The sequence below is a fragment of the Vicia villosa genome, linkage group LG5, assembly GCF_029867415.1.
Source record: "Vicia villosa cultivar HV-30 ecotype Madison, WI linkage group LG5, Vvil1.0, whole genome shotgun sequence".
NCBI classification, from domain to species: Eukaryota; Viridiplantae; Streptophyta; class Magnoliopsida; order Fabales; family Fabaceae; genus Vicia; species Vicia villosa.
Window position 1 is genome coordinate 162,863,568 of NC_081184.1, and position 12,158 is coordinate 162,875,725.

Below are 12,158 nucleotides of genomic sequence, written 5' to 3' on the forward strand. Positions count from 1 at the left end.
TAACAATATGGTCCATTCATTTGTTTCAAAATGGTCCCCTGTTTTATGAAATACACATCAATGTAGTATTTTTCTGGTATATTTAAATGAAATGGACCATATTAAAATAAAAATAAGGACTTTTAATAATGAGGTAATATAAGTGATTTTTTTAGTTCTCTAGTTATGTATAAATATAATTATAACATTGTAATAAAAAAGGACATATCAAAATAACTTTTCAAAACTGAATGTACCAAATCTTCTATAGCAGCTGCAGCCTTTGGTAACCAACTTTTCATAAATCAAAGAGTTAGTTACAATTGAAATGGAAACTCTACCCTTACTTTCTATTATAGTATCAGATTGCTAGATTGATCTATGGTTGCGGTTACTCCACCGCCAATGTCGCTTCCCTCTTCCACTCAGATCACCACCACTCTTGCGCCGGCAGCTTCGAATGCGACTGAGGAATCAAGTCGCCTGCACTTCTCGTTCAAAATCGTACACAAACTAGATGAAAAGAACTTTCATCTTTTCCATCCGCAAGTAGAACCGTACATTAATGCATCTTTTCCATCCGCAAGTAGAACCGTACATTAATGCATCTTTTCCATCCGCAAGTAGAACCGTACATTAATGCACATAATCTCACAGGTCTTGTTGTTTGCACTCGAATTTTGCCTCAATTTCTTGATGATGAATGAAGATCATCGTATTGGTTCTGTCAACACTGAGTATTTCGTTTGGTTACAAAAAGATAAGATGCAGTTGACATGGCTTCAGTTTACACTTTCTAGTGAGATTTTCTCACGTTTTCTTGGATGCTCTCATGCGCGTCAACTATTGGATCGATTATTCAATAATTTTAAGAAGCAGACGTGTGCTCGAGCATGATATCTTAGGGTTAAGTTGCGTAGAAAGTTCTGATATTAAAAATCGAAACAATCTCATAATTGAGAGAGCTAGAAGCTTATGTTCTTACTGTTATAAAAAATATTACATTATATTCTCAAAAAGCACACTAATCCTCAAGATTTTAAGTTAGCAGAGATACCTACAAAATTTATAAATTAAAATGCAGAAACCCTCTCTAAATTCAAAGAAAAAGTCAAGAAAAGTAATCATATAATATTTCAATCATTCTAAATTCATTTATAAAAAACATTTTGAAATGTCCTTAATTTAAAAAAAGTAAACTCTACTCTCCCTTCCTCCAAAACCTAACTCAGAGAAGGAAGAGGAGAAATCTAATACACATGATTAATGTTTTAAAAGAGCAAACAATAAAGGAATCTGTTCAAATTAAATATTGGAAAAATAGCTCTTATTACACATCTCAACAAGTAACTCCCCTTCTGTCATAATCACTTTCCCATAGGAACTAGCTACTCGATTATGTGGACAATGGCATTAGTGCAAAATTGATTATGCCTTCACACTATACTCTACCAGTAGGCAAATAAAAATCATATCATGCCGTTAATCAGGTTCTATAAATCACCCAAACTAAATCATATATAGATGAAGCATGGTTTAAATCATGTTCTTGTATAGCTTAAACAACCTTCCAAGGTAACATTCAACAAAAAGCAATAAAAAACAAAATTGATGGTGCAAACAAGCCATTCAACCAAATTTTTGGATATCCACTACTTCCGCTTTGAAGAGTAGTGATTGTCATTTGGATTTCTCTTCCCACTGTAAACTGCTAGTGCTTTCCTTACAGGAGGCAGGAACGGAGATCCTTTAGAATTGTGGTGGCTGAAGACATCGTCTGGCCCAAAGAACTCATCATCCTACAGAGGGTATTAAGTAGCTCAGTTCAGTGAAGTTTTTTAAAATGATTGAGACAAAAAGAAAGAAAACCACACTGTTGTGGGAAACAAGTCATTAGCTATATTAAAACACACAAACTACCTTGTTGGATTTCTTCTTTGTTTTAGGATGAAGTACCCTTTGAGGGAGTTGATCTTCACGGAGAATAACGTTTTTTGTGACTGCATTCCTTCCTCCTTGTGGTAAAGGCAATGAGAACTGCACGTAAAGTCATTGAAAAAGCATTAACAGCTTAGCCACAGAAAGATACAAATGATAAATATTCAGTTATTCAGATACATCATCATTCGTACAACTGAAAACAAACATCTATCAAACAGAACTTCTGGGATAAATGCTCATCAAGTCTGGTAACTTTCCAGGAAGGGTGTGGAATTGATCCATTAGTATTCATTAATCATTGTTAGTAACCCATTAATCAAGTACCCGACAATTACAAAGATGACCATGTGACTGAAAGAACACGTCTTTAGAAATAAAATGACCAACATGAATAAGGAAAATTGAATTGATATCTGCCAGTATTTCATAATATACTCACCTTTGTGCCACGTAATGTAATTCGGGGTCGACGGGCTGCCAACATTATTCCATTTTCATTAACAGTGACAGCTACCTTCCTTAAGGTGCCACCATTTCCACATTTTGGACAGAAAATCCTCCCAATTTCAGCAGTAACAGTGAAGCAAGCATGACACTTAAGTATCCACCTGGATGCAAACAAATTAAAAAATAAGCTCGTATAATACAATAGCATACTGTGCTTCATAAGATAGCATCATAGAGATTAGAAGAAATAGGCATGTGTCATTGCACAATTATAATATTGCACAATGTTTAAAAAAAACACACAAGGTTCAATTCCGCCACACATTAGAAAATAGCAAAGACAGATAATCTATATTAACAGTGTATCTTTAAGAAGCTACTAACAAGTAACTATTACCTATGCAGCTGGTGTATCTGTGATCCTCCAGGTGCCAGCAAGCGCAAACCCATTTGGAGAAGAACATTTTGCATTGCAAAATCACCGGTTATACAGGCCACAGATGATTCAGACAAAGATCTAAGCATCCAACTTTGTTCACTGACATCATCATCTGCATATGAAGCATCAGCAGCTTCACTTGTCTGACTTGCAATCTCGGAGTGAAATGCACTAACATCCGATGCACTTTCCATATCATTGTTTGACTGCAGCTCTTCAGGAGACAAACTTGGTTTGTGTTCTTCGTTAACTTCAAGTGAACCTTTTTCCAGAGTCATTTGCTCCAGAGTTGCAGAGAGGGCTTCCCCGTCATTGTTCTCTGCAGATATCATATCATCCTTGGAAACAACATTTTCAATATGGTTCTCATCACGGTTTGAAGCCTTGTCATCTTCACAAACACTTCCATCGATGGTTTCTTCCATATCTTGTTGATCTTGATTACTGGATAATGCATCATAGTGTTCTCGTCTAGCTTTCCTTCTTAGAAATCTCCTGTGAGTACTACGACTAACAGCAGGCATCCAATCACCTTCATTGTCATCAACTTGCCCTTGAGATGCATCAACACCATCAGCCACTATCTTCCCTTCAATGTTTATGACTTTTTTCTTAGGCTGATAATTCTTACGCCTCGTTGAACCACCATGTTCACTACCATCTAGAATTTCCAAGGTAGTTTCACTAGCATGTTCTACTGAACCATCTACAGAGATATCATCTTGAGGAACAATGTTCAAACTCAAGTCCTGCAGAGGAAGGATTCTTGAATTTGAATTTGCATTATCCTCTTCGCGTTCCAATGCTTCCCACTCTTCCAAATTGGAAACATTCGAACCCCATCCGGGCAAGTCCTTCTCAGGCAACCTCTTAACATTTAAGGTTTGCACTGGAGGCGGGCTTTCTCTGAGATGTTTTGTTCCGTGAATTTGAGCCTCCAAAGTATATGTTAGAGCCATGAGTTTGATATCAACATCTGATAGAGTCTGTAAATCACCAGTAACCCTAGCAAATTTGACAACTACAACCATGTCCAATTGGTAAAAAGATTTCCAAGTTAGAATTCAAAAAAACATCTTCATATTACATACAAACAGAAACATAAGATACTATACTAAGGTCTTGTTTGGATAAATAACTTAACTAAGTGCTTAAAGCATACGATATTTCTATAACAAATGACAAAATAAAGTCAATCTTTTTTCATATTAACTATAAGTAGTTTTCTTAAGTTACCCTAGAGTGTTTGTGAAAATAAGCTGAAAACGAATGGCCATGCAACTTATGGACATGTAATAAGTTATTTTCATAAGCTCTTCTAAATGATGTCACAAGTATTAGTGTAGGTTTGGTTTAACTTTTGGAAGAGTCAAAATCAATTCTAGAGATGTAGAATTGATTTTGGAATGACTTTGAGTGTTTAGTTCTTCTAAAGTATAATTGATTTTGCCTCCAAAATTGATTCTACTTAACTAAATTTGTAACTTTTGAGTTTAAACATGATTTTTACATTGAAATTTTCTGTTGAACTCACTTCTAAATACATTTATCAAAATATAAATCACTTTACATTCAACTCACTATTAGCTATAATAATTTTACATAATCAATTCATTCATAATCAATTATATTCAAAATAAATTATTTTGGTAGTAAGGCCAGATACCAAGATTTTAAAAAATAGTTAGATGAACTCAAATAGGTTTATCCAAACACACCTAACAACTAACAACTAATTCTACAGAATCATCATAATCATAAAATCATAACAATGTGAAGAAACTAATAAAACTTAAAAATCAGATAAAATAAAATACCTTTGTTAATGGATTCAGGGGTGGGTTCCATAGTTTGGATAGTAAACGGAAGAAAAGAAAGCTTGTGGCGAGAAACAGGATCACGGATTTCCTCCAAAACCTCCGGGACAGAAACAAACTTATCAGCAATACCATGAAGCTTCTCTCCACCTGCAATAACAGCATTAGCATCAACAATGGCAACAGATATCCCATGACGGTTACGCGCATCTTCCAAAACTTGTTGAGTCTCCAAAAGTGGCGGCGGCTGTTGAGGTGGCGGTGCCTCCTTCTTCACTATGCTGCTCCAACACGATGGTTTAGGAGGTGGCGGTGCAATTGATGAAGCTTCCTCCATGATTCAAGCTCTGCCGCCGTTTTAGTTTGGTTTAGGGTTTTAGGTGTTTGGAAAGACACGGTTCCTTAGATTGTTGTTTGTTGATATGTTGGAAAGACGATATAAATTTTGAGTAAAAACCCTATTTAATTCTTGAGAAATAAAAAATTAGTTTAGTTTATAAATAAAAAAATTTGAATAATTTAATTTCTATTTATTTATATTTTACTTATTTGTTGAACAAAAAAGTGAAAGAATTAGAAAATAAAATGAGTATCTACAAATTTGATATGAAAGAAAATATATAAAAAAAATTCATAAAATCACATAAATATTTTTTACGTAATAATTAAATGTGATTAAAAATAAAGTGCATCGATGAAAGAAAATTTTATTTAACAAATTGCAACTATGATTTATTCAATAAATAAAACATAAAATTATTTTTAAATTTTCTTTATTTATTTAAAATAAATTATGTTTGTAATTTATTAAATCGAATAAACTTGTTTGTAGTTATGAAATATATACTTATACTTTTTTATTTTGATATATATTCATCGACGACTGTTATACTAGAGAAAACTTAAGAGGGTCATTAGCTCGGACTTAGCAGGCCAAACGAATACTCTAAAGACGCAAATGTACATGTTTGTCCCGTTTAAGTCTGTCCCGTAAAAGTCCGTAAAAAAATGAGATGGAATGGAGCTGATATATTTGATAGTGTGGGTCTAAAATATTGTCTCGCTCTGCAAAAAAGTGAGGGTGGGGTAGAAAAAGTCCGCGGACATTGAACCTTTTAAGCTAAAAATAGTAAAATTGTACGAAAAAATTCATGTTTGCGAAAATACGAGGCGGAACGGGAAGATTAAAGAGAGCAGACCTAAAACCTTGTCCCGCCCCATAAAAAAATGCGGGCAAAATGGACATGCCCGACGGACCGGACCCGTTTTACCATTCTTACACATAACTAACCAATGTCTCTACACTAGACCTTAAATTTGACTTTAATTGACCTGTGTGACCTTAACTAATACAAGCAAAACCCAACGTCATGAGGCTCAATGCATATCACCAATCATTATGAAAAAGGTGTCAGTGGATCATGCTCATAATGGCCCATGATAAAGAGTAGTTTAAAAAGATTTATAAATAGAGGGTTCATGTCAGGGTCGGCCCATTGAATTAAGAGGCCCTGTTCTAATTTTAAAAATAGACTTAAATTTAAAACTAAAATTGGCGCATTGTTTGAACTTTAAACTAATAATATCATTTCATAAATTTTAAATTTTTTTAGTTACTTTAAAAAGTCTTTCACCAAACACTTATAAAATCAAATTCATCTATTAGATTTTTATATTTTATTGTCTTTAAAATATCATTTTAAACTCTTATAAATATCAATTCATTAAGTATTTTTATAAAAAATTCAGTCCCATTATAAAATTGTGTTTCTATATCAAATTATTATATTAATAAAAAAATTAATTGAGAAAATTAAGAATTATAATTTCACGAATAAAATTAAACTGAACAAAAATATAACTTAATAACATTGACTCAAGAGTATGAAAAATAAAACATTAAATTAATTATTCTAATATAATATCCACACTGTATTTTCAATATATAATACTGTATATTTTGAAATATGTACATGTAGCAAATTTTGTTAAAGACATAAAGATAAATTCTAAAAGCATCATGTGAACACCACCGCTTGCCATTCTCTCTGTGTGTGCCTATGGCTCTATTAAGTAGCTTATATATAATATTATTTTACTTCTACAAATGGTAAATAAAATTGCAGAAAGTCTCTCATATATTTTTTTTAATGTTTTTTATTTGATAATAATAATAAAATTGGGCCCTGGAATTTTGGGACCCAGTTCCATAGCACAGGTTGCACTGGTAAAAGACCGGGCCTAGTACTTCACGTAAGAACCTCATAATCTCATTCTCGACACTCATTTGCCACCCAGTATATACTTCAATACTACCATACACGTCGAGTCCTTATCTCTAGCTTCATACTAATAAGTTATCCAATAAACTCATTATGAATATTTGGTGTTCATTGTGAGACTCATTCCACAAGCATGTTCAAGAGCCCATTTGTTAGCCCCCTTAGCCTCAAATGGGAGGCTACTATTCTGGTACGCCAAAAACTTTCACATTTCTTAAGAATCCAATCTAAAGATAGTTTATATACAAAACATGTACTCTTCGAGTCCAACAAGGCGCATTTTCCAAATGACAAAAAATTGAAGGAATTCCACAGAGACCAAAAGCAGATAATACCTTAAATACCTCGTGTAATGGACTCGAGGTCAAAATATTAGTTCCTAGTATGAGACCGAGTAAAATAGTTTATTGGTCACCCAATCACTAAGACCACTTGCAATGGGGGTGTTGAATATACTTTTCAATGGTTGAATGCTTCCAATGGATGGCTGAATGAGGTGTTAAAAGTGACATGGATTAATTTGTATTGAAAATATTCAACATGTTGAATGAGAAATGAGTGGGGGCCACTTATAATACTTTGCAAAATCTTACTGATTGTTGTGATTGTTTATATTTTTATCTCACCTTAATTATTTGGAGTTAATTATTTTATAGAAAATAAATTTTTTATTTATTTTTATTTTTACCAAAATTCATCATTTTTTGTCTATAAATAGAGTCTTGATTCATTTGATTTGGACAAAGGAAAAAAATCCATATAAATATGTATTGTACCTACAACGGGTTTAACCCGACTTCTCATATTCTTTGTAATATGATACCTATATAGTAGTGCATAAGAAGTAGGAAATACATTTGCAGCTGAATCCATTAAAGCGGTATCGCGGTCGGTAACAATGACTTTCGGCATATTTTTTGTTCCTTTAAGATTGACCGACACACCTCTAAATCCCAAGCAAAGTTGTCCTCTTTTTCGCACTCTAGAAATGAAAAATTGACATAATAATTCTTCTCAGTGGACGTAACACCAACAATTTTCAATAATGGAAGCCTGTATTTGTTGGTCTTATACAATGAATCAATTATGAGCACAGTGGGAAACATGTAAACAACTTTATGGAATCAGGATGAGTCGAAAAATGCATCTCTTACTATTACTCCATCATCGCATCTCCGGTGCCTAGATACGTAATTGCTATCATCTAGAAGTTTCAAGAGGTGTTGCATTTGGGTTATATCCCCCCCTAAACGTTAATTTGTATTGTAGCGCCTCTTGTACACTAACTTAATATTTGCGATACTCCTGGGTCTGTTACGCTTCAAGGTTGCAAGTATGTTTTTGGGCTGTACCAAATTCAATGTCATGTTAGAAACACATTCCTTCTCTTCCGACAAGAGGCGACATGCAATTGGACGGCCGACTAATTTTTCACATAAATCATGGTTATGTAAACCGCAAATCACATTAAATCTCTATTTATTATTTGCCAACCGATAACTAAAAAATATTATTCATCATCCCCGTCTCAGACTTCTGCCACAAGAGCATTTTCTCCCTCATCTTCATCTCCACAGATCCCTGATGTCCTCATAGATCCTCATTGTTTTCGCAAAGATCCATAAGAAATAAAAAAAAAAGTGTTATATTCCGTTGTTTTCTCCTTTTTATTCTTTTGATACTTTTTTCTCTTAATTGTTCATGTAATATTTTTAAAATTAGAAAATCTATTAAATAGATAAAAAAATTAATATAAAACTTAAGTAAAGGAGTAAAAAAAATTAACAAAGTTTAGGGAGTTTTTGTACCGCAAATAACAAATATTTTTCGCCTCAATTAATGTCATCCTTACTTTTTAAGTTAATCTCGAGGGCATTTCTAAAATCTCCACAAACAAACAAACTCCTGCAGTTAAGCGTGATTTATGTAGTGAACAAAAAAAAATATTACAACAGATATATTATTTTAACAATATTTAATCTACATCCATAAAAGTCATGAACGCTAAATTTTAAAACTTAAAAAATTTTAAAATAACAATCTAGATCTCTTTTACTAAAATTATATATATTTTCTAAATCTTTTTATAATATATATATATATATATATATATATATATATATATATATATATATATATATATATGTATATATATGTATATATATATATATATATATATATATATGTATATATATATATATATATATATATATATATATATATATATATATATATATATATATATATATATATATATATATATATATATATATATATATATATATATATAAATTTAAAATTATATATTAATTAAGAATATAATAGTATTTTAGGCGGGGAGACTATGCGGAACTGGAGATATATTTGCCGTCTCTATTTTCAAAATGTCTTTGAAATTTTTTGTTCACATCTTCATCTCCGCAGAAGAAAATTCTCCATTAGTGTCTGAAACGAAGAATTCTCCACGGAGATCCCTACTAGCGTATGCTAGCCCAAATTCCTATATACCAATATACTTCCACAATATAAAGAGATAGAAAAATGATCATACATTACCAAGAAAAGAAAAAGGACATTACACATATCATTCTTTTGGTAGCAACTATTGCACAAAATCTAACCTCAAGTGAAAAATCAAGTGGTCAAATTGGCAACTTGTAAGAGAACCATACCAACCTATATAATATATGTTACTAATCATGAACCCACCGCACATAACCCTTCAAGTTCAAACAAGGCAAGAGTCTAAAAAATCACTAGAAAACCAAACAATGTATCTAAGTACAAGGAAGAATGATGCATATGACAATACACGATGGCTCCCAAAGTTTCCAAATAAACAGCTAGGAATTAATCCATAACATGAGAACATATATAGCAAGAATGGCTTAGAGGGCTCTCCCTTTCACAATGTCCAAGCTCATCTCACTTGGATCAGTTGCTTGTAGTTCAACTTGAATGCCATCCAATTCTCTCTTGAATCTATCCTTGGAACTTGCATACACCATCTTCATCCTCACCCTTGAGGTATCTGGTGACCTACAACGAGTACATAATCAACACAATGATTAGCCGTTGACTTAGATTTAGTGTATAAGACGAACTACTGCACAGAGTCTAAAATTTGACATGTTTAAGCCGTGACTAAAAAAAAGCTTCAAAATATTTAAAACATGAAAAAATAGAACTCCTATTTAATTTGTCATACTTAAACTTTGGTTAACCTATCCATGACCCTCCCTAAATATAAGAAAACTCTGCCATCAATTTGATCAAAATTGGAGTGAAAAATCTAATAACTCAAACTCGAAATAGTTCCTTCATTATTTTCATGTTTTATTGCATTTGGATGTGATTTTCTAACATAAATTAAGAGACCGGTGGCCCTAAACAAGGAACTTAACATGTCCCCATCTTTCAAGTAGCATCTAATAATATATAATATTTTGCATGTATATATTAGGGGTGTTTGTGATAATGCTTGGATCGATTTTTAAAAATCAATTTGAAATCCGATCTGAATTGAACGGTTTTCATAAAATGACATTTAAACACATAAAATAATATTTATTTATTTTGCGTTTTATTTTTATTTTTATATGGATCTGTTTGAATCTGAATAACCTAGTATATATATATATATATTTTAAAACTACATATTATATATCAAACAATTGGTTAGTGTAATAGAAAATTTGAGGAGGATATCACATATGCACAGATTTTTGAATGGAAAGTCATTAACATTATACTATTGTATTTAGTAAGAGCTGATTGTTATCAATTCTCATAGAATAGTATTAATAATGCAGCTGAATAAAGAAGTGCAATTTCATATATAATAAAGTTACCATGCAACAAAGAAGATCTTGCTTTTCTGGCAGTTCTCATCGGTTGTGAAATCAAAATCATAGACAGCGTATCGGCACTCATCAGCCGGAAAACTAGCCATAAAATCATCATAACTTTCCGTAGGCTCGCCTAATTTATCGACGACAACTTGCTGCTCTTCTATCTTGAACACAATGAACCGGTAGCTCCTCTTCGATTTTAGCTCTTGAAACCTCAGTTTGCATTCATCATGCACTGCCATTCCAGACGCCGCGTTCGCCTGTCATGCAAAATTTCATGCTATCAGTTTCAACCATCATGCAAAATAATTTGGCTAGTAAAATGTTTAAAGAAAGAACAAGAGAAATCATACCATTTTGTCAGCAATGAAAAAGAAACGCAATGAGAAATGTAAAATTGAGAATGTAAAATTGGAGTAATGGAATAGACTCAATGAAAACAATGGAGAAAAAATAACTAATGAAGATCCATGATTTATGGATCATGAGAGGTGGAAATTTGACATGACTAAGAATAGAATTTTTAGGAGAAATTGATGGATGTATCTGTTACAATCTATTTTGCTTCTTTCATTATGTATCCACAAATTTTTTTCATGCTTCCACGTTATCTTTTTTTCAACAAACATGCTTACATGTTGTAAAAAAAAAATGAAATTATTGAAATACTACTGTTTTATAAAATTTTAAGTTAATTCAAAATTCTTTTATTCCATATCATAATTTATTATTGGCTTAAATGCATTTTGGTCCCTATAAGTTAACGAGTTTTTGATTTTTGTCACTGTAAATTTTTTTTCTGGATCTGAGTCCCTATATTTCACTTTCGCGTTTGTTTTAGTCCCTAAAATCAAAATCCGAAGGAAAATTCGCAAGAAAATCTGCAGATTTTTCTACGGATTTTGGCTTAATTTATTTTATTTTCTTTATTTTGAATTATTTAAATGAATAAATCAAAACAACTAAAATAAAACAATTTAAGGGATGATTGGATTAAAACTATGGCCCAATAATGAATTTGCTCAATTTGGATTTTATGCACTGACTCAAAATTTCCCAACTTTCACCAGCCATAATTTTCTCAATTCTCATTATTTGGGAATAATTTTTAATTTGTTGGAAAGCTTAGGGTGTCCTCTTCAATTATTTTCGCATTTGAAGATTTTTGTCTTTAAAAATGAGGGGGCAAATTTTGGGGTATGACAGTGTGCCTTGAAAAGGCTGAGTGTTCCTAGAAGGTGGAATAAATGTTCTACTAGATGTTAGGACATTGAGAACTGGTATGCAGCTACCAGCTGAAGAACAGATGTTCTGGTGCTAAACTAATGTAGTGTGAGAACATTGGTTTGGAACTTACTCCTGGTCTGGAAGAGGAGACATCTGGCTAAGTTAATCAGGACAC

At 32.3% G+C, this 12,158-nt stretch overlaps 2 protein-coding genes across 2 annotated transcripts; both read right to left on the bottom strand.

The window, feature by feature from the left end:
* Positions 1-1,511: 1,511 nt before the first annotated feature.
* On the bottom strand, positions 1,512-5,061 carry LOC131603619 (RNA-binding NOB1-like protein). The gene is made up of 5 exons (XM_058876010.1): positions 4,624-5,061; positions 2,765-3,827; positions 2,360-2,528; positions 1,900-2,016; positions 1,512-1,778 (listed from the first exon to the last, which is right to left on the bottom strand). The coding sequence occupies exons 1-5, from the start codon at positions 4,958-4,960 to the stop codon at positions 1,632-1,634; spliced, it is 1,833 nt and encodes a 610-aa protein (XP_058731993.1). The 5' UTR covers positions 4,961-5,061; the 3' UTR covers positions 1,512-1,631.
* Positions 5,062-9,436: 4,375 nt separating this feature from the next.
* On the bottom strand, positions 9,437-11,230 carry LOC131608053 (actin-depolymerizing factor 7-like). The gene is made up of 3 exons (XM_058879992.1): positions 11,110-11,230; positions 10,757-11,016; positions 9,437-9,944 (listed from the first exon to the last, which is right to left on the bottom strand). The coding sequence occupies exons 1-3, from the start codon at positions 11,110-11,112 to the stop codon at positions 9,794-9,796; spliced, it is 414 nt and encodes a 137-aa protein (XP_058735975.1). The 5' UTR covers positions 11,113-11,230; the 3' UTR covers positions 9,437-9,793.
* Between the last annotated feature and the right edge of the window lie 928 nt (positions 11,231-12,158).